General features: G+C 45.6%; 1 protein-coding gene across 1 annotated transcript in view; it reads left to right on the top strand.

The window, feature by feature from the left end:
- Nucleotides 1-22,718, top strand: part of TMEM131 (transmembrane protein 131) — a 232,772-nt gene extending 210,054 nt beyond the window's left edge. The window contains exons 32-41 of the mRNA XM_078056643.1: nt 2,624-2,799; nt 6,277-6,398; nt 12,752-12,876; nt 13,083-13,232; nt 17,103-17,265; nt 18,358-18,479; nt 18,566-18,662; nt 19,418-19,515; nt 20,466-20,626; nt 21,657-22,718. Of these exons, the coding sequence (XP_077912769.1) occupies nt 2,624-2,799; nt 6,277-6,398; nt 12,752-12,876; nt 13,083-13,232; nt 17,103-17,265; nt 18,358-18,479; nt 18,566-18,662; nt 19,418-19,515; nt 20,466-20,626; nt 21,657-21,941 (1,499 nt within the window). The 3' untranslated portion in view covers nt 21,942-22,718. The remainder of the gene's footprint in view (nt 1-2,623; nt 2,800-6,276; nt 6,399-12,751; nt 12,877-13,082; nt 13,233-17,102; nt 17,266-18,357; nt 18,480-18,565; nt 18,663-19,417; nt 19,516-20,465; nt 20,627-21,656) is intronic.
- The last annotated feature ends 479 nt before the right edge of the window (nt 22,719-23,197 follow it).

The raw sequence follows: 23,197 nt of genomic DNA, 5'->3' as shown, positions 1-23,197 counted from the left end.
AAAATACACTTAATTGGGTTCTAAAGCAATGAAAAACTTTCATTCTGACCACTTTTATGAGCAAGTGTAGCAACCACCAACTGGAAGTAACTTAGTCAACCGTACAATATCACAACCAGGATTCAGGCATGCCTCATCTTACTGTGCCTGGCTTTATTGCCCTTCGCAGATAACTGCGTTTTCTTACGGCTTGTGGCAGTCCTACACTGAACAAGTCTATGGCAGCATTTTTCCAGTAGCATTTGCTCACTTCATGTCTCTGTGTCCCATTTTGGCAATCCTCACAATATTTTGAACTTTTTCATTATTATTAAATTTGTTTGGTGATCTGTGATCAGTGATTACAACTCACTGAAAGCTCAGATGATGGTTAGCATTTTTTAGTAATAATTAAGATATGGACGTTGTGGGTTTTTTTTTTTTAGATACAATGCTTTTGCACACTTAATAGGTGACAGTATAGTGTAAAGATAACTTTCATATGCACTAGGAAACCACAAAATTAATTTGACTCACTTTATTGTGATGGTCTGGAACCAAACCTGCAATATCTCCGAGTTATACCTGTATGATACTGATCTAGTCGAGATACAGAACATTTATATCACCGTAATGATCCTTGTGTGTCCTTTTCTAGCCACACCCACTTCCCTCCCACTCCTCTCCCTTCCTTAACCCCTGGCAACCATTAATCTCCATTCCTATAATATGTCATTTCAAGAATGTGCTATAAATGGAATCACAGTTTGCTATGAAGACCGACTTTGGATTCAAACCTTGATATGTTACTCGTGAAAGAGTGAGATATGGGATAAGCTTCCAGACTTGGGGCGGCAAGTCTCAGAGCAGGTCACACTGTAGGAGTATTTCAGGGTTTACAAAGGCACAAAACCAACTTGTACAGCTTGGCAGACACTGGCTGAGCACTTGCCATGTGCTGGGCACCATGCAAGGCGCTGAGGATGGAGAGATCAGTAAGGCTGAGAAATCTGGGGGCTCATGGGGCCAGAGCCATACAGGCTCCTTCCCCTTTGCCATGGCAGAAAGGAGCTCCAGGCAGTCAGGGTGGATTGGAAGCTGTTATAATTAAACCACTGGCCAGTCTCCTGCTAAAACAAAGGCTTCTCAATTTTTGAGACTTAATGTCCCAGTTGTGGTTTCAAGTTTATTACCTCCTGGAATCAGTGTGAAAGTAAATGACAAAATGACATTCCCAAAATCCAGTCAGAGTTTTACCTGTTCTTTTTCTAGATCAGGCCCAGCAAAGGTTTTCTGTAAAGGGCCAGACAGTAAATAGGTGAGGCGTGGTCTGTCTGTCATATATTCTTCTTTGTTTCTTTTTTTCGATCACTAAAAAACGAAAAAAATCATTCTCCCCTCACAAGCCAAACAAAACAGGCCACAGGGCAGATTTCATCCATGGGCCACAGTTTGCCAACCCCTGTTTAGATGCCAAAGTTTGATTTTCTGGCAATAATTAACAGTGGCCAGGAAACATTAGGATTTAAATAACTTGTTTAAGCTCCCATTATCAAAAGGATGTATTTTTAAATGACATATAGAGAATAGATTCGACTGCGGCTTATGTGGCTTCTGCAGCTTTACCCTGCCTGCCCGCCCAGGTGATTGCACAGGTGCTGGAATCCAGGGATTTCTCTGCTATTGCCTAATGCAGCTAGAATGGAAGCTCGGTGAGGGCAAGGGTTATGTCGTTGGTGCTAGTGCTGAATTCCCAGGACATGGAATGCTGCCTGGGAAGTAGTGGGCACTCAGATATGTTGTGGGTTGGTTTCTCATTTGTCTTGGGAGCATCCACATCTTTTAAAATAGTAGGCTTTCTAGAGCTCTGTCTCACTCTGTCCATATAGAACATTCCGTGGTGTTTATGCGCCGGCCACTGCTCTGAGGGCTTTATGCAATTCCTTATTACAACCCTATGAGGTGTTGTCTCTCCTAGCTTACAGATGGGAGGCCAAGAATGTGCACCTGGTTAGGGAGAGCCAGGATTTGGACTCAGCCATCATGGCTCTGCCCCCAGGCCTCTGAGCACCCCTTGGGTGATGTACGAGGGCTTCTCATCCTGTGTCACCTTCAGGCTTCCATCTCCAAACAGATTTGAAAGGATGTCTGGTTTCCTCTTGTGTGATTTTTCAAAGCTACATCATCCTCAGGGGTACCAAAATATTCTAAGACAGACGTAGATTTGTCAAAACTACTAAGTTTGCCAAAAATCATTGAACTGTACACTTAAAATGGGTTTATCTTACTGTACATAAATTATGCCTCAACAAAATTGATTTTTACAAATATTCTCATCAAAAAGTCAAACATGTGGCTGGGTGATGGACATTGGGGAGAGTATATGTGGTGGTGAGCGCTGTGAATTGTGTAAGACTGATGAATCACAGACCTGTACCCCTGAAACAAATACTACATTATATGTTAATAATAAAAGAAAGTCAAACATGATTTGGAAAGTTTTAATTAGAGAAGAAATAAAGTAGAGAAAGAAACCTTCACTAATGAGAAAGAGTCCAGCCTCTTGGAGAAAAGCTGTAATGGCTGTGTTTTCTGAGCTATTTAAAACATCAAGAAGTTACTTTACTTTGATTTCCATCCCCAGGGAAAGGAAAACCTCTTCAGCGCAAGGTGAAACCACCTAAGAAGCAAGAAGAAAAGGAGAAGAAGGGAAAGGGAAAGCCACAGGAAGATGATCTGAAAGACTCCCTGGCTGATGACGACAGCTCCTCCACCACCACAGAGACCTCCAACCCTGACACAGAGCCTCTCCTCAAGGAGGTATGATGGGCTCCCATAGACAGACAAGAGAAGGAAGTGCCCCCTGCAACTCTCAAGACACTCTCTCCTAGATCGGGCTTTTATCTCTTACGTAGGCACATGCTCTGGGGAGTCCTTCCCCGTGTGCACGGGCACGCCTGGACAGTCACAGCCCCCAGGATGGAGGTCTTCATTTCCCCCAGGCAACAACACCGGCAAGCATGTTGGTAAAGTGAAGCAGTTAGAAATTGGAAACACGGCTTGAAACTTAGGGACTCTCTGGAATAGTAACTACTCTGGCTCATGAAATTTATTTCAAATTTTAAGTCTTAAAAGGGGATGAGAAGGACCTAGAGCGTTTTCATTATATGGGACTTTTCCTGTCTTATTGCTGCTGGTACAGCGGCCTTCAGTAGCTGCTCACTCCTCCCACAGTTTGGGCAGTGACTGTCCTGGAGGGGAAGGTGGCCCAGGGAAAGACGCCACACATCAGTGGTCACCCAGAACTGGGGACCCAGCTCAGCACACATTACATCAAGAAAGCCGCCTCGCTTCTCAAAGTCCTCCGCTCTCAGGGTAGTCACCAGTGTCAAATAATACTGCAGAATGCCCGCTACTTAGTGGCATTAGGTAAATGGAAGGTAAAGTTACCGTTGTGAGCAGGTCTGAGAGTGTGAGTTACAAGTCTATGCAGAAAAGTGAGGGCATAGTTCTATTTTGGCATTTTTATTTTGAGATAACTGTATTCCAAATTTAATATGATCCTAATATAGCCTTTAATAATATAGGCCCAAATTTCTTTTTCAGTTCTAATCTAGTGACCTAAGGAACCATTTCTTAAAGATACCTAACAGCATCATCTGCATATGTTAATTTTTTAATGAAATTTACATGTGACTTATTTTTCTTGTCAGCTCCCTTCCCCTTCACGTCCTTCACATTTGGTGGGGTGCTCTGTACGCCCTCAGTACAGTGCATAGTACTGGACTTCTGTACTGTATTATATCCTTTCTAACAGATTCCTTCAGAGAAGCAGAATGCCATCTTCGGTTTTGAGTGGAATCCCAGCAGTTTCAATGATATGAATAAGCATTTGAAAAGCATTTTCAGGGCAGGCTTTCTTCACGTTTCCTCACTTCTTTTCCTGCCCTTCCGGCTTTTCTCCTAACCCTTCTCTCCAGCTGACCCCATCTGCCACCATTCTCTGTGCACCCCCTGGCATCATTCTCCCCTCTCCGTTCGCTTCCTCCTGCTCCTTCCATCTCCTTCCCCACCATTTGTTTCTTACAGACACAGCACAGACTCCGTGCGGCCTCCATGCCCGCTCTCCTCCCTTCTGATCGGTGTTTAGTCGTCCTCCTCAGTGCTCTTGCATATAGTTTGTGTGCTTTTATTTCTTGGTGACTGATTTGTTTGCCAGTTGTGTGTGTTTTCTTCCTAACTAGATAACAGACTTGACAGGTCACTATCCCATAGATGGCTTTTCCAACCTTCTTCTACCCATTCATTCAAAAAGGAAGGCTTGAGTGGAATACTACACGGCCATTAAAAAGGGATGAACTCTTGCTATTTGTGATAGCATGGATGGAGGAGGTTATGCCAGGTGAAAAAAGTCAGACTGAGAAAGACAAATACCACCTGCTTTCACACATGTGTAGAATCTAGAACACAGAATAAACAAAAAGGAGAATCAGACCCACAAATACAGAGAACAAACTGGTGGTGGCCAGAGGGGAGGTGGGTAGGGGGAATGGGCAAAATGGGTGAAGGGGAGTGAGAGATACAGGCTTCCAGTTGTGCACTGAGTAAGTCCCAGGGATGAAGGGCACAGCGTAGGGAATGTAGGCAATGATACCGCAGTAGCGTTGTATGGTGACCAATGGGAGCTACACTTGTGATGAGCGCAGCATAACATATAGAGGTGTTGAATCACTATGCTGTACACTTGAACCTTACATAATATTTGCGTCAGCTGTACTCAAAATCTTTTTTAAGGCAACTTAAAATGAAAAAAAATTAGGTACTGAGCACCTGAGTGCCAGACCTTGTGCTTGGGAAACAACAGAGGACAAAAAGACCATCTCCTTGTCCTCAAAGAGCTCATGGTATACAAAGTCCTTGATGAGTCAAGTGTTCGAGAAATACTTCCTGAATAACTCAGTCTTAAAAGGTGTGTGGGCAAGAGGGTGGGTTAGCCCTTTCTCTGGTTATTCACTCCTGACAATTAAATAGATTGACCTGATGTGACCTATTAAAACCCAAGTTGCCTTAATGTCCATAAATAGTGAAGCTGGGTAGCGTCTCATTTACCTTGTGCCAGTAACTCCTCCCATACCCACAGCTGTGCCGTTCTGCTGAGCATGTCCTTCCCCTGTCCGTACCCCTGATTAGCCTCAGTGCATCATTGCACATGGTGCTGCTCCAACCATGTGTGATGAAGAACCAGGGTGTTTTTTCTTTCCAGTCTGTCATGTAGGTGGTCCTACCACACATAAGTAGTACACACCCATTCCACATGCAACTCCCCAGCGAGTTCAGTAAGACCTGAACAGATCTATGCCCTGTTTGGGAGACAAGTGCACTGGTCTCATGCCTGGATGCCACAACAGTGTGGACTTACTGTAAACGTGCCTAAGTGCGGCTTCCGTACTTACCCAGTCAGGGACCAGAAGAAACCAGAGTGGACAGACCAACGACATAGCACAGCTCTAAGGTGCAGCTTAAGTGTGACCTCAGTGCAGGCTCCACACTCAAGCCAGGTAAGACAGTCCTTCTCTGCTCTGGTCAGAGCCCGTGAATAGTTCTCCACCAGGGTACAAGTTCATCTCCAGCCGTCGTATGCGTCTGCCTCCTGCTAGACTTCACAGTCCTCGGGGAAAGGGCTGGGGCCCTGTGGGCCTGCACTGCCTAGCACCAAGTGGGTGACCAGTAAGTGTCAGTTGAGTGAGTGAATGAATAACGAAGCCCCTCTCGTTGACGGTGAATGGATAGCATTAAACCCACCATAACACTTTCATAGTCACAGTGTCGCTCGGGAACACTTTGTGAACAGGTGTGAACACTTACTGCTGCCTGCGCTGCTTTCTTGCCCTGGATTTTACCTGTACTTAGGATTAGCAACATTGCCAGAAGGATAGGACTTTATATTGTACTCCAAGCTGATTTTTCTTGTAAAAGAGCAAGGTTTTCTCACCCAGTGCTTAAAAATGAGAAGCTACCAATTTGCTGCTGCCGCTGCCACCACCCACCCCAGGCAGGACGTCAGGATAAATAAAATAACACTCTTTATAACGCGGGCTCGCCCAAACATAATTATAATAAATCAAAGGCTAAAAAATTGACAGAACTACAGTAAAGATAGAAAGGAGTTTATTGTTTTTAAACATACAACGTGTTGTATCTGCTACATCTTTGGTTTTGTGTCTCAGCCTTCATCTGGGACTGTATCACTCATTTTTATGAGTCCTTCTCAGCAATTAAGTGTACATTTTTTTACAGGATACAGAAAAGCAAAAGGGAAAACAAGCCATGCCTGAAAAACATGAAAATGAAATGTCTCAAGTGAAGCAAAAAAGCAAAAAACTCTTAAAGAAAGAAATCCCAACAGATGTGAAACCCAGGTAAGAAAAATAAATGTATGCAGAGAAATCAGGTATCCATAAGAAATGACTGGTGAAGTCAGGTCATGTTTTTGTGGTGAGTTGGTTACTATGGGATTTCTGCAGCAAAAGCCATGACTGCATTGTGTTCCTCTCGGGTCTTTTCTCATGCCTGGTGTTGATTGGGGACCACATGCTGCTGATGTCAGACATGGAAAAGGCAGAGTTAATGACTTGTTATGAAAATTTAGGATGAATGGGGCGCCTGGGTGGCTCAGTCGTTAAGCGTCTGCCTTCGGCTCAGGTCATGATCCCAGCGTCCTGGGATCGAGCCTCGCATCGGGCTCCCTGCTCGGAGGGAAGCCTGCTTCTCCCTCTCCCACTCCCCTGCTTGTGTTCCCTCTCTCGCTGTGTCTCTCTCTGTCAAATAAATAAATAAAATCTTTAAAAAAAAAAAAAAAAAAGAAAATTTAGGATGAAATTTTAGGTGGGTAATTTGTTCCCAGGCAGAGAGCGATTCCGGTTCTGTACAAAGGTGACCTTGATGGTTTAACCACAGGTAGGAGCATAACTTTTCTCAAAAAGAGCTCTGACTCTGTTCACTAACCTAGAGCTGCAATTGGGTTCTAGACTTTTGTGCCATAAAACTTGAAAAAATGTATTCTTACCTGAAAAATGCACAGGGCAGAGGCACCTGGGTGGCTCAGTCAGTCAAGCGTCCAATTCTTGGTGTCAGCTCAGGTCATGATCTCAGGGTCCTGGGATCAAGCCCGGAGTCGGGCTCTGCGCTCAGCGGGAAGTCTGCTGGAGATTCTTTCCCTCTCTCTCCCTATGCCCCTCCCCTTCTTCCTTTCTCACTCTCTCATTAAAAAAAAAAAAAAAAAAACCCAGGGCAGATATCCTCTATCAACAAGAATTAACTAGGAAATAACTCCATTCCAGTTACCATGGAACAGGATTCCGGTGGGCCCCACAGGGAAGGCTTGCTGCAGAATGTTTCCTCAAGTAAATGAAGGAGTTGAACTGTTAGGTCATTAACTAAGGTTACTTTCATTAAACCTTAGATCTACCAAATAAGCTAATTTTAGTTTTAGCATTGTCCATGCCCTTCATAGTTGATCGTATAAAATGGCCATCAGCATGTAAGCTGATATTTACCTTCTTGTGTGATAAGTGCACATTGACCCTAGGAAGTTGAAGGAATTGGGTATAAATTACTAAAGGAAAGCATTGTTATTATTCGAATTGGCCTTACATTTTTGGAAGATCAGTTTTACTCTGATTCTGGGACTAATACATGAGCTTTCCAGAAACACCAATAAACTGGAGTCTTTCCCTAGACGGCTTAACTCAGGCACAGGCAGTGTCTTCCATAGAACCAACAGCTCCTGAGAAATTAGGTGTTAACTATAGTGAAATGAAACCTCGTCCCCGAATTTATGAAATAATACAGCATATGGCAGTCATTAATTACTAATGGAATATTTATACCTAAAATTCACTCTTATGTGCAAATTGTTATTGGATCCAATCCCACAGTTTGTTGCGAACAATCTGACCCAGCTAGAATCAATGTCAAGTGGAGTAATGGTTGATACACTTGGATCTCTCCTGAGAGAAATCAACCTGAGGCACTAATTAGTGCTAACAACATTCTGGCACCCCAGGACTGGAATAATACTCTAGTGATTAGGGATTATTCTTCTAGGTCTTTTTCAGGCTTAGGTGATTAATCAGATATTCTTAAGTAAATGGGGCTAAAAAATACAAATTATGAAAAACCGTAGTTTTCATGGAGATCTTGTGAGAATAGACAATCATGCTGTAATTCTTATCACAAATTTAAAAACCAACCTTCTAAGAATTATCGTAACAAAACCATTCCGTAGGTGACTTTTGCCAAATCTGCATGATTAGCCTTGATGCCTGAGCTGTCAGACATAATTTTTTAAAACAGATAGTACATGTTAATTCTTACCTTCATCTCTTTTCCACTGACTTCTGTTATATTCCAAATTTTTATGAAATAAACTGACCATTAGCAGAATTACCGTAGCAAAACCATTCCACAGGGGACTTTTACCCATTCTGCACTGTGTATTAGCCTCAATGCCTGAGCTCAGAGACATACTGTTTTTTATACAAATACCACATGTTCATTTTTACCCTCATCCCTTTTCCTCTTCTACAGTATTCTGACTTTTTTTTATAAAATAAGTTGACCATTAGCAGATTTGATTTTGAACATTTTATAAAAGATTTCCTTGAATGCCACCAACTGTACGGATTTCGAGTTCTCTGGTTAACAGAAAGCTATAGGAGCCCGTTCTCTACTGGCTCTCTGTCAAGGGACAGTTATAAGGATAATCATGTCCTTTGGTACATAGTTAAGAGAAAAAATCGTTACCAGCAAGACGGTTTAAGTAGTGTCCTCTGAATTGTCTTTTAAAATTGTCTTTTGTAGGGGCGCCTGGGTGGCTCAGTTGGTTAAGCGACTGCCTTCGGCTCAGGTCATGATCCTGGAGTCCCGGGATCGAGTCCCGCATCGGGCTCCCTGCTCAGCAGGGAGTCTGCTTCTCCCTCTGACCCTCCCCCCTCTCATGTGCTCTCTCTCTCCTCTCATCCTCTCTCAAATAAATCAATAAAATCTTTAAAAAAAAAAAAAAAAAAAATTGTCTTTTGTAACTGGAGAAATCCATATGCAACCTTACTCTTCTGATCTCCTTAATCTAATCTCTTTAAACTCACCAATCTTGTTTTGTGTTTTCCCAAACTCAGTTGGATAAAAGTATTAAAAGAGTCAGAATTCATTAGTACATCACTCAAATATGGAGTTAAACAAAGACTTTTTTGTTTTTGTTTTTGTTTTCACAAGGAGTAGACCATATATTCTCTTATTATTTTTTATTTAAATTCAGTTAATTAACATATAATGTATTACTAGTTTCAGAGGTAGAGTTCAGTGATTCATCAGTCTCATGTAATACCCAGTGCCTTTCTTAATGTCCATCACCCAGTTACCCTATTCCCCCTACCAGCAACCCTCAGTTTGTTTACTAAGAGTCTCTTACGGTTTGTCTCCCTCTCTGATTTTGTTTTATTTTTCCCTCTCTGCCCCTGTGATCCTCTGTTTTGTTTCTTAAATTCCATGTATCAGGGAGATCATACAAAGACTGGCTTTTTTAATAACCAGAAACGTGACCTCTCTGAATAGAGCCACTCTCTGTCTACACTGAGTTATGACAGTCTGTCACTCAGGTAAAATCACTGCCAGTCCTAATATTAGTGGTACCCAAAACTCCTGTCACCTCAGAAATGCTTTGTGTTACTCTATGGTTCTACAATCTGAAGGGTATAGATACACTCTTAAAAAGAGATACCACTAATAAGGCATATATGTATTATCATCTTCTTTTGAAAGCTTTATGTGATTGGGAATAAATGTCTGTTCCATATATCAGTAAGCCAAAACACTGATATTCTAAGATTAATAAAATCTGTGGGCTTAGTTCACATTTGCTTTATCAAAAATTAGTCTTTAAATATTGTCAATATTATTGGGATGTTATGTTATCTCTAGGCTATAAGACCCAATCCTGAAATGTTGAGGAACCTGTTTTCTTATAAATAGGTGTTGATAAAGTCAGAGCAGTGTCTCAGTCATGGTCTCTGCCTGTGTAGCCACATCCTACCATACTCCCACAAGTTCATTTCAAAAAATCATTTCCTGGGAGTGTGGAGCATAGTGTTGCAATCGCAGAGACCTGGTCAATCCATCTTGGCCAGCTTCGACACCATAGAAGTTGTCCGTTTATTCATCAACACTTTACATGACTTGAATGTAATAATCTAAAATGAGGGGGGGAAAAAGTCTTCATAGAATAATTGTACTCTCTACTACTCTGCTCTAACAGCACACTCACCTCAGGGCCGTGGGCACCACATTTCACACCCTGGCCTCCAGACCCGAGAGCACTGGGAAAGCCCTCACCTTGGCTTCAGCTCTCTGCCTTCCCCCTTCCCCAGACAGGGGCATAGACTGTGTATTACATGAGCAAAAATAAAGCCTGGCATCTGAACCACCAGATCTGAAAAACCAAAGGTTTTTCCCTTCTAGAAAGAATCATTTAAATTAAGTAGGCTCTTACCTATTTTACTCAGAAGCCTTTAAAAAAGGTTTCTTGATAAAGATCATCCAGCTTAATTTTGGACAGTATGAATCAGCAAAATAAAATAGTTGTCTGACACCTTTTTTCTTAAAAAACCAACTAATTTTACAGTGGCACAGAGTTATGCTTTGTATAAATAGCCCCCACCCCCCATACTTATAAATGACTTAAAAATAACTGCACACCCACCTCTGCCACCACCCCCAGAGGGCTGGGTGTCTGTTTCATGGGAGCCTTTGTTGTTGTTTTTTCTTAAATAGAGGTTTTTTTTTTTTAAGATTTTATTTATTTATTTGACAGAAACACAGCGAGAGAGGGAACACAAGCAGGGGGAGTGGGAGAGGGAGAAGCAAGCTTCCTGCCGAGCAGGGAGCCCAATGCGGGGCTCGATCCCAGGACCCTGGGATCATGACCTGAGCCAAGGGCAGATGCTTAACGACTGAGCCACCCAGGCGCCCCTTAAATGGAGTTTTTAAATAACACTGTCAATCAGAAGTTGAAGGACATGGAAGATTTATAAAACTGTAGCATTAATACTCTTGCCCGTATACAGTGAATGCTTTCACGTTGGTTTGTTAACCTGCCAAAAATTCTACTTATTTGGGTTAACAGAGCCCTTTGGGTTTTTGGTTAGCTCTTTTACTAATTCTGAATATAGTATCTATTTATTATAGAAAATATGTGAAATAGAGAAACAAAAGAAAGAAAAGAAAATGACCTTTAACCAACTACCATATAAATATTTGTAAATAGCCTATGTTAAAATGTGTTTATTTATACCATTAATAATATTTATGTATTATTCTGTCATCTGGAAGGTTTGAACCATTCTGACCTATGAGATCTGGTGTGAATTAGTACAGTGGGCTGTCCCTGTCCCAGAACCTAGCAGAAATTGGCTGCCTTCTAGGAGTGAGAAGTTGGAGTAGCAGCAGAAGGAAGATGATGTGGTGCATAAAAAATAACCTGAAGGATAGGCTCGGGGAGGCCAGAGTGGTGTGTTGGAGACGCACCCGTTTTAGAACATCTACGTCAGCCAGTAAACTTTGTCAGATTTTTAATGAAAAGGAAGCTGTCTGCTCAGCCTTGAACCGACAGCTTTCTGGCCATCACCAGGAGAATGGTGGAGATCACTGATGATTTTTGGAAGAATTCTCGCAAGGGGCCACCAGTTTCTGTCAGCTATGTCTCAGCCTTCACCGGAAAATGCCCTTCTTGGACCATGTTAGCTTAGCTCCTGTCAGAGGCCTTCCCAAGCCTACTACTTGATCTTGGTGGCCATTACAGAAGCAAATTTGTAAAGAATGTCCTTATGGCACGAGCAAAATGACATTGCTCACACTGCCACCTTCTATGGGTCATCTGTCCATTTCTCTTAGAAACTGCTTCTCTCCCAGCAAATTTTAATGTTCTCTTCATCAGGCTGTGGAAGCTTAAAATAGCCCAGCATGCCTCCCATTTTGCCTTGGACAGGAAGTTCAGAGCTAATTAGTTCTTCTTATACATGTTTATTATGTTAAGCTTACCTCTAAATCTATTAGAACACATATACACTCTAAATAAATAAAAATAATACTTAAATTTTTGCCCAGGGTTAACCTTGAGTTTAAGAATAAAGAAGAAGATTCATCTCCCCTACTCACCCTAGAGCTTAGGCAAATCGCTCAGTCCTGCTGCCCTGCAGTGGGCTAGTGGATTTTCAAAAGCAACCCAGGAACTTAGCCCTGGTTCATTTCATGGTTTCTATGAGACAAATGTGCAGACCCTTGGACATTTTAAGTCTGAGACCTTTCAGAATCTCCACATTCAAGAATCCCACTAGTAGTCCAGACGCTGGAAAAGACTCATTCACAAGCAAAATGACTGCATTCAGCAGCCCCCAAAGCAGCATGTTTGTGCTAAAGGCTTTATACATACTCTGTGAGGTAGGTGCTCTAACCCATTCCATAGTATCCAGTAATGGACCTCAGTTCGTTGTCAGCACTCAGAATAGCAAAGCATAAATCTGCAAGCGCTGAGTCTCCTGAACAGTCTTGGAAACATTTGGAAAGCAATCAGTGTTGTTAGGACCATGACTACATAGTGTCTGAGGAAGCCAATTAGAAAAACATATGCAGTGGAGATTATAGCATGATCAGTGACTTCTACTCTCTGCTCCAAAACAAAGGCATAAATTTGAATTTTCCATCCATGATTGTCTTTCAGTTCTTTAGAGCTCCCTTATACCCCCCCATTGGAAAGTAAACAACGCAGAAATCTCCCAACCAAGATTCCTCTTGCAACTGCACTGACAAGTGGATCCAAAACCCGAAATTCCCAGAAAACAAAAGGTATTTTCATTTCACCATATGGATATTTTCATGATTCATTGTGTTAGTAATTATTGAGAGTTACCAGTAATCGATTAGTAGTTATCAGTCCTATAAAAGGCTACGGTGGTGTTCTCATCCTCATTAGAAGGTTCATTGAAACAGACCTGAAAGAAAGGAATTATCCTCCATTAATGATTTTTTTTTTTTTCCTGATTTTTGTGCAGGTACAAATAAGTTAGTGGAAAACAGGCCACCTGCCCTAGCGAAATTCCTCCCAAATAGTCAAGAACTAGGCAACACCAGTAGCTCAGAAGGTGAAAAAGACTCTCCACCACCAGAATGGGATTCCGTGCCAGTTCACAAACCCGGCAGCTGTAAGTATGGGAATTCAGAAACCATGGTGCCCCACTCTGGGCAGGAAGACTCCACGGGACATATTGCTTTAAAAGGAGTCCTGGCATCTGTGGTCTGCTGGAGCCCACTTGTACCAGCCAGCCAAAGCCCATTGTTCAGTAGTCTGCCATTGGTGAAAGTGTCGTAGCTTGTTTGGCCCGTGGGGGGGAGTGTTTACACCAGAGAAACCAGTAGACAGTTCACATGAGGGCTCTTTTTCCAGAGCTGGTAGACCACACCACTTCCCAATGTACAAAATGGGAAGATCTGTCTAGAGCGGTGAATCATCCAAAGAAATACTTCTTTATGAAATCATTAACTCAGCCATTTTTTAGCTGACTAGTTCCCCATGCATTTACAGTGTAATAATCATTTTTGTAAAAATTCAGTCTTCCTTCAATTTGACCCACATCTTTTACATAAACAACCTGTGTGAAGGTTTCATTATTTTACTCACTAGCTTCTTTACCTTGTTTGTCAGACTTGGCCTACAGTAAATCATGACAGTAGCACAGGCTACTAAAATAAGATAGAGGTCCTCGCCATAGATACTTAGGACCCAAAATAGAAGACAACAGAGACAAGCCAAAGGAGGGGCCTAATTATAGGGATTTGGGGTCAAGAGAGGACCAGCTTGAGGACTGATGCATCTACGGTGTTAGAGTGAACTCACACTTAGACAGTTTGTGCCAAAGGGAAAAACACAGTTGAACAAAAGATTGTTTGGGGCAAAGTGGGATTTAAATGAAGAGTGGGTGATTGAAGCCCTCAGTAAGGTGAATGAGGAAGAGAACTTGGAAATCCAGGTGCGGTGTACATAAAGCATGGCGCCTTTTACATTTTCACTGGAAAAAGATGCTTTCTTTGTTAAAACCTGTAGGCCCCCTATTTGCCATGAGACCTTCTGGCCCTTTTTAATACTATATTTTGCCTGGGATGAGATACAAACCTAAATCCCTGGTCATTCAAGATATCTTGAATGAATCTCTCAGTAGTCCCGGTGTCTAGGCTGAATGCTTTTTGTTCCTTAGATTCCCCTCTCAGGTTTCAGCTGGACACTGGTCCTTGGCTTCTTTGTGATTTGGGCCATTCTATATTAAAACAAACATCACCTCTGCCACACAGGGAGGTTTTCAGCTTTGGGGAGACAGGGTTCCCAGGGAGCCAGTTTCATAGGGTTGTGTGCAGCCCAGTAAAGTCAGCATAAGCTCTGCTGCTGTGAGTAACAACACGTGGTACAGGAAAGAGGGGACATCAACTGGACACAGCCTTCAAGACCAGATAGCTAGCTGTGACAGCGTTACCACGAAGTGGCGCCTGAGGAACATGCTGGCATCACTCCTTTGGGATGGAGGACAAAAAGACCAGATCCAACCCCATGTGAGTTTGGCTCCACACCTCAGGAGGGGAGGAATGTGAGAAATGCCAGGCAAATGGTCTGGAGAAGAAAATGTTTGGAAAGCAGAATGCTGCAGGCCTCTGTTTCCTCCGCAGGCCCATCCAAGAAGGCCAGCCGATGTCTCCAAGAGCTCAGTGCCTCAGGGCAGAGCTCCCTGTCATACAGCTAGATGGCTTTGCCACTGGGAAAAGTGTGTACTCGCCCCGAGGCCCACATCTGCGTAATTATTTTGTGCTTTTCCAGCCAAGGAATATCTTACCCTGGTCCCACATCCTGTAACCTCTCTGCTCTCTCCACCAGCCTTACTAGAAAGTTCTACAGGGCTCCACTAGATACACAAAATTGCTACATGAAACCATTAAGAATCAGTCTAATACACTTCCTCTACCCCTGCTTTCTTATCTTTTCTCCCTTCTCCACCCTTTGCTGATAATTGATCTGGCTGAGACCTCTAGCCTCCAAACCCTCTGTTAGCAGTGCTTCACTTCCTAGGCTTCCCACTGGGCTAAAGCATCTTTCACTCAGGGCTTTGCAAGCCTGCTCCTCGCTGGGAATCCATGTGGAGAGATCGCTCTACCCCCAGGCAGCACCCCTTATAGCATGGTGCCCTGTGCCCATAGGAGATGCTGAGAAAATTGTCTTGGAATAATGTCATGACTTTAAAAGACAACAAATCCAAGGGGTTATTGAAAGGCAAGTAGAAAAGTTCTCTAATTACACATGCCCTATGCTATTCTTGGTCACCTCCTGCCTTCCCCCCCATCTTCTCTTCTTACTTCAAGCATTAGTCCATGAGGTCTTTTTCTGACTTTTCTTGACTTCCCGTGTTGCATTCCAACATTTACTAAGTGCTTCTGCAGCTACTGGGCCCAGTGAAACACATCCCACTAAAGGAGAGCCACCAAGGGATGCAGCAATGCTCCCCCAGGACAGGCATCTGGGCGAGCAAGCACCACAAGGCAGAGTGCGGCCCCCCCACTGTGGACAGCTCCCAGCTCACTTCTTGGGAGTGGGGGGAGAGTCAGAGAAGGTGTCATACAAGGGGTGGCTAGGGAAGGATTAGGACAGTTGTACAAATAATGGCCCTACCATGTAGAGGTGATATCAGACACACTGTGCTGTAGGGGCTTCCGAGGCAGGCCAAAAGGTGGAGATGGGCCCTGAACATGGGCATCGCGTCAGCAGACTACAGAGCATATAAGAAAGGGATTAGCCACATGCTCAAGGGTGAGAGCTGGTGGAGCAGAGACAAGGATGGGGAATAAGGGGCCAGCACCCCTGAGGAATGTCAGAATCCTGGGGTAGGTGGGTAGGTGCAAAGTGGCACTGGAGATGGGGAATGAACGGCTAGCTTGGGCTTCGAGAAGAAGGGGGCTTAGCACGGCAGTGCCGTATCTGCTGCCTTGACACAGCCAAGGAACATGCAGCTTCATCTAGCCCCAGAGCCCTGGGGGCTTGGGGAGAACCACGGGGGTGGGGGAGAGAGAAGTGGAACCACCGTGTTGAGCAGGCTTCAGTTCTTTCTGGAAGTGAGATGAAACAGACACAGAAAATGGGAGTAGAGCAGGCTGTCCTCACTGTAGACAGGGCTTGCATGGGGCAGGAGGGGCCGTCAGGCAGGGATGAGGTGGGAATGTGCTGAGGTGGAAGGGCTGTGTTGGGCAGGGATGGGAAAGGAGGATGACAAGATGGGGCGCTTGGGCCAGGATAACTGTGGGTAGGTGCCCAGCCTCACACCCCGGGAGGCCATGGAGACTGAGCTTGCAGAGGCCAGAGCCCCTTCCTTACACCTCTTTGGACCGCAGTGGCTGGGGCAGGATACCACCTCGCTGGTGGATGCGCCAGATGATGCCGTTTTCTGAAAGAAGTTATGTGTGTTTCCTCTTAGTGCGGGATAAATATTTCACAAGTTTTTTCTGTTTTAAATTTTTCAAACAGCTGTGTACACATTATCCTGAAGGGCAGTAGGACTCTTGTAGGAGCTCGTATCCTTGTGAAGCGGAGTGGGGTGGCAGCACCCCAGGCGTGCCCGCGGAGTGCAGGGCAGGGTCAAGCTATAGGTCTCAGGATGGTTCCGCCCTCCACCCTGCACCTGCTGCAGGTGTGAGCCTGGGTGGAAGTATAGGGACTCTTTCCCGTCCCAAACACTGATTTTCCCTGCCCGTCCCTGAAGAACGAGGAAGAGCCGCCTTCCCAGCGTGAGGTGGGAGAACCTGCCCAGGAGGGTGCAGCAGAGCACCGAGGAGAGAGGAGTCATGCCAGTGAATCGGAAAGCCTCATGCTGCACAGAGACACAGGACTTCCTTTTTTCCTTTCAAACCTTTGAACAACACACGTAAAAACTTTCTTACAGAAGCACTTGAGTTCTGCATTCTATCAGAACATCAAAAGTAATTTCAAGAGTAAAAATCAAAACACTACATTAATGAGACCTTTTATTTTTCATTTCCAGCTACCGATAGTCTTTATAAACTTTCTCTGCAAACCCTCAACGCAGACATTTTCTTAAAACAACGCCAGACCTCACCGACGCCTGCCTCTCCGTCCCCCCCCGCTGCACCTTGCCCGTTCTCGACCCGGGGCAGCTACAGCAGCGTTGTCAACAGCTCCAGCAGGTGGGTCCCTGGCCGCCCCCCACTCTTCAGATAACTAAGTTCTGTAGATGCTTGCACCCTTCGAGTGCAGACGCTCGGTGGCCACAGCATGCTGTCCTGTCCCACCTCTCCTGTCTGTTCTCTACAAGCTTCTGCCCTGTCCCGGGGTTGCTGCCCCCACATCGGGGCCCGGCAGTAAGCATCCTGAGTATTATTACATGAAGATCCACAGCTGCCCTGGGTGTTGAGGAAGCGGCTTTACAGGACGTTTATTTTGCCCTTACGGCAGCGGAGCTGAGCGGTTACAAGGGCAGGCTGTGGCCCGCGGCCGGCCGCCGGGAGGTGCTGCAGGACGTGCTGTGCGCAGAGGCGGCGGCCTCCCGACGGGCAGGCGGGACCCCCTGACAGCGCTCCTCCCTGGAGGCCCGGAGCCCCGCCGTGTTCGGCTTAGTGTAACAGGAACCCCGGTGAGAGTGAGGAGCCCAGAACGAGTTCTTGGCCTGTGCCGGCATGCCGTCAGCACCGCACACCCTCCCTGGCAAGCCCGCCTCAGTGCTGTCACCACCCAGCCTGAACCTACAGCCGACCTGCCTGGTTTTTCTCTCCTGCTAAAGAGCCAGGGGGTAAGGTGCCCCGCCTGGGGCCCTTGCCGAACCGGGCCCCTTCCCAGGTCCTGACGGGGGCTGGAGACTGGAACCCTGCCGCATAGTGTTGCCCACCAGTGAGCCCTTGTTCTCCTCCTTGGCCCACAACCCGGTGGCTCCCTATCTAGTGTTCTTTAAAATGGGATTGCAGCCTTTCCACCCCTAAATGCTCATCCCTGCCCTGGTCTCTTTCCTAGGGGCCTTCTGTTTTCACACCTTTCCCCGAAGTCCCTTATGTCCTGTCGGACAGCAGTCTTAGGTCTGGGAGCATTTTACGTGAGGCCAGGCCGTGCTCTGGGGGCTGCCCTGGACTATATCCAGGTCCCTGTCGAAACCTGGGCCCAGCCTCAGTGAGGGCACTGCATGGGCTCAGTCCCGGGGCCGCCACACCGCCCAAGGCAAGTGCCCCCAGTGGGCCTCCACCCTGGACTAATGAGGAATGACCCCTCTCTTTGCTTCTTCCTTCAAGTGACCCTAAAACCAAGCAGCCAAATGGAAGCAAACACAAATTGACAAAAGCAGCCTCACTCCCTGGCAGGAACGGCAACCCCACTTTTGCTGCAGTCACCGCCGGGTACGACAAGAGTCCAGGTGAGTGGCTTGGTGTCCTGCCTGTCACACATGGGCTTCGGGCACGGTGGAATTGCCTTTGATTGATTCAGAGTCCATTGTTACAGGCGGGAATGGCTTTGCTAAAGTTTCTTCAAACAAAACAGATTTTTCCAGCAGCCTTGGCATTTCACACACTCCTGTCGACAGCGATGGCTCAGACAGGTACGGTAGACCATTCTTAATCAAAAGAAAGATAAAAGTCAAGGTTAGCTTCTTCTGTCCATACGTGTGTTCCCCCGAGATTCCAAGTAGGCCATCACAGCAGTCAGGCGCCTCTAGGAGCTCTCGTCTGTTGGGTGGAAGCAGAAAGCCCGGTTGCTGTGCTTCCCCTGGTGACCGCCCCCACCCCTGACAGCGGGGCAGGTGTGTGTTCATCCTTCTTCCCTGTCGCGGTCTGTCATACGAAAGGATGTGAGCTGATAGAGATAGGAGAAGGAAACTGGAGTTCGTACTAGACAGTGTGTAGTAAATTCCTGGAGATGCCACTCTCCTGACCCAGAGCAACCCCCCTGGTCACCATGACCCGCACCGATTGCCTTGGTTCATTTTCCCAGATAAATAACAGTAAAGACTGTCGGTACAGCCCCAGTTTTACCTACCTTGTACTAAAAGGGAGGAGTCCTAGATTTGAAATTTTTTAAATAAATCTTCCATTACCAAAAAGCAAACATAAGGGGAAAAAAACACCTGTTCTCTCTGCAGAACACTTGCTTTGAACCAGGCTCACAGCTTCCGGTAGCCTAGGAGCTCAGAACCTCTCTGTGCCTGAATCCTTTGTGGCGTAGAAGCCTTTGCCTTTCGTATCCGAGTGCCCCCAGGTGAAGCAGCGCCCGCTGTGTCTGAAGCCGTGTGTAACAGGCCTGTTCCCACTAACCATCATACATCTCTGTGTTGCGTTTTCCTCCTGTAACATCCAGCTCGGGTTTGTGGAGTCCCGCCAGCAACCCCAGCAGCCCTGACTTCACACCCCTCAATTCGTTCTCGGCCTTTGGAAATTCTTTTAACCTAACTGGTGGTGAGTGTTTAACACTAGATCTGTAACTAATAAGCCTGTGGACAGAGAAGAAAGGAAGATGAGGTCTAGTTTTATGTGTGGAGAAACACACTGAACTAGGAAAGCCTGTCTTTTTTTTTTTAAGATTTTATTTATTTGAGAGAGAGTAAGTGAGAGAGCAAGCCAGCACAAGTGGTGGGGGCAGAGGAAGAAGCAGACTCCCCACTAAGCACAGAGCCCGAAGTGGGGCTCGATCCCGGGACCCCGAGATCACGACCTGAGCCAAAGGCAGATGCTCAACCACCTGAGTCACCCAGGCGCCCCAAGCCTGTCATTTAGTAGGCATTTCTAAGAGGTGTGTTTTTTCGTGTAGAAGATATGCAGGCTGACTTGAGGGCAGCAGGGCTCTCCCAGATAGATGCTTGGGAGCCCGGGCCTACTCAGCCCCTGGGACAGCGGCCCACAAAGAGGGAGGCCCCACAAGAAGCTCGCAAAAGGGTCTCCTCTTCTGCCCCCTCCCCCAACCAGCCCAAAGGTCTGGTGGAGCCAGCTCAGTGCCCTGAGTGCCAATCAGTTTGTGTTCCCCAGCATTTATTTAAGAACTTCGAGAAAGGATTGTGTGTCTGAAAGATGACTCCTGGCCATGCTGGGCTCCTTACTTGGTGTCCAGAACTAGAGGCAGCAATGTGAGCTTTGCATCAGTGGCGGTCATGTTAGTGATGGGATGTTTGCACTTGATGTCATCCAGTGATGGGTGCGGGGAAAGAGCTCAGATCGTGGGCCGTGTGCTTGAGTTCTGGGGATTGCCCCGTGCCCTGTTCTCCCCAGGGTATGGTGGGAGCTGGTAGAGCAGGTGGGGGGCTCTGAGTGAGCAGGTGGGGGGACATGTGCCTCTGAGTGAATGCCCCATCTTATCCTAGGTGAGTGAGCGTGGCACAATAATACAGACTTGACTTCCTCCTTATTTGCAGAAGTTTTCAGCAAACTCGGGTTATCTCGGTCATGCAATCAAGCCTCCCAGAGAGGCTGGAATGAGTTTAGTAGTGGCCCTTCATACCTTTGGGACTCTCCAGCAACGGATCCCAGCCCTTCCTGGCCAGCCAGTTCCAGTTCCCCAACCCACACAGCCACAGTGAGTATTCGGGGCTTGGCCTCACCTGCTCCCTCATCATTACTGCTCTTACTGTCACTGCTACTCATGCGGCACTAACGCCCTTATAAAAGGCCAGATAGCATGGAAGGGACAGGTTAGTTCTTCTATGGCCTCCATTGCTGTGTCTTCATACTCTGCCAGAGTGACCCATCCATAGTCTTCAGTGATTAGTAAGGAAATTATAGGAAGCACAAGTGAGCACCTGTGGGGTAGGTCTCCGAGTTGAGCAAAGTCAGTCCAGCCTCTTCCCAAGCTGTAAATCAGCCTGCAGGTGTGGCTGAGGGCCAGACAGCGGCAGGGGGTGGCTGTAGCCCCGTGGGCCCCCAGGAGCAGGCTGCTGGAAAGTTGCATTGATTTTCCTTCTGGGGGGGCACCTCTGTCTTTAGCTTGAGCTTTTCCAATGTACAGTTGTTGGTTTTTCAGCTAAATGTTTCTGTCAAGAACATGCTCCAAAAAAGTATTCTTACCAAGATAATTACTGGTTTCAGCTTTCACAAAATTATGACAGAAAAATATCCCACTGTGACTCCTTCTTCATTCTCAGAAAAGCTAGACAAGCAGGGTTGAAAGTAGATATTTTACCTTCCTAGATTTCAGAGCTTGTCTTTACTTGTAAATCATTCTGGCTTCAGTTTTAAAGAATGGTTAAGATGCTTTTAAAACAGGCGTCAGTAGCTATTTTGGGCTTCGCAGGCCATCCTGCTTCTGTGCATCTGGTCACCTGTGCCCCCTCCACCAGCAGGTGCAGCCGTGTTCCAGCAGACCTTTCACTTCAGAAACAGACAGGACTGGGGGTGGCCCACTGACTGTAGTTTGCCAGCCCTTCTTTAAAATAGCAGACATCTGCTCAGACTCTGAGATGGCTATATGTATGAAACATTTGTTTCAAAATAAAGAAGGTGAAAGAAACTATGGCCCAGCCCCGATTTTTAGCATAAGCTTCACCAATGTACCGCCTGCGTGCCGGTCAGTCCTGACGCTCCGTGCTGCGTGTTTTCTGTCTTGTCAGTCGATCCTGGGCAACACCAGCGGCCTGTGGTCCACCACTCCATTCAGCAACTCGATCTGGTCCAGCAACCTGAACAGTACCCTGCCCTTCACCACTCCAGCCAACACGCTGCCAAGCATTGGCCTCATGGGCACTGAAAACTCCTCTGCTCCTCACGCTCCCTCCACCTCCAGCCCAGCCGATGACCTGGGGCAGACGTACAACCCGTGGCGGATATGGAGCCCCACAATCGGAAGAAGAAGCTCTGACCCTTGGTCTAACTCACACTTCCCTCATGAGAATTGAAATTAGGCGGCGACAACAAAAAGTGGGGGCCCCTCGTCTAGACCATAATATGCCAGTTTGTGAGACATCTTCTTAAGGCTGTTACTGCTGTGGCTTCCCACTGCCCACCCTCCTCGTCTTTGCAAAACAGACTCAAGCAGGGCAGGCTTGTACCACTCGCTTCTTTCAGATCTTTCTTGCAATTATGATAATATGAGATTTGCTGTTGTGCTTTTAGGGAAAAAAGTCTGGACTCAGCCACAAACTCTAATAAGACCTGTACATCTGAAAACCTTAACTGCTATCAAGTTTCCACCACCTGTCTTCTTCCATCCTTTATTTATCTGTATGAACACAAATTTGACATTTACAGCTAAGGAAATAATTTGAGTTGATTCAGAAGTCCTGGCATGTGACAATTTTATTAAATTACCAAGTTTGGTTTTTAATAATTTCACAATATTATGCACCAAGATCTAATTTTAAAAATGTATGAGGACTTTGTGCTGAAAAATAGAGTATTTTTTTAAAATAAGGCTGTCTTGGTTTAAAAGCAGATTACAGAAATGTAAGTCAACTTTAAGAACAGTGAATGAATGTAAAAACATTCGGTTGAGACCATACGCATTTTCTGTGCTGTTTGTACTTGAGGTATGTACCATTTGTATACCTGAATTTATTTTAAAGATAAACTGAAATGCACATAGCCAAGTCTTGGGATACAAGATTGAATGTGTATTTCTTAAAAATACAACTTTGTGTTGTACTTTGAAATAAATGACGCTTTTTTCAAAAGCCTTGAATTGCTGTGTGTCTCTTCTTTACAGCAAGATGAATTTATTTGGATTCTCTCACCCCGAAGTAGACCATTCTGTCATTGCCTTATTCTGTGCAGTTTGATTTATCGTGGCTGGAACCCTCTGTGGTCTAATTAAATTCCGTGTCTTTCCATGGTGGCCACTGAAGGTCCTTGAGAGAAAATAATTGACACATCTAAAATTTATTCTTCCTCTTAAATAGAAGCATGTTGACCCTTTTCCAATGTTAAAATTCCCACAAATCCTCCAAATAATGGTACTTGTAGAAACACATCCCAGGCAAGTTGCATATGCCGCAGTGCGTCAGCCTCGTTTACTCTTTCACACGGTCTTGCCTGCTCCAGCTGCTTCTCTCACCCGCTTATTTCCAGTCTGTTTTAAAGCCAACCTTTGAACACTCAGCCTTGCTGGGTAACCAGGAGATGCTAAACACAAACTTTCTGTTTGAGGTCAGTTATA

Source organism: Halichoerus grypus, chromosome 10, assembly GCF_964656455.1.
Source record: "Halichoerus grypus chromosome 10, mHalGry1.hap1.1, whole genome shotgun sequence".
In the NCBI taxonomy this organism is placed as follows: domain Eukaryota; kingdom Metazoa; phylum Chordata; class Mammalia; order Carnivora; family Phocidae; genus Halichoerus; species Halichoerus grypus.
Note: the sequence above shows the minus strand (reverse complement) of the source record. Positions and strands in the feature narration are given on the sequence as shown.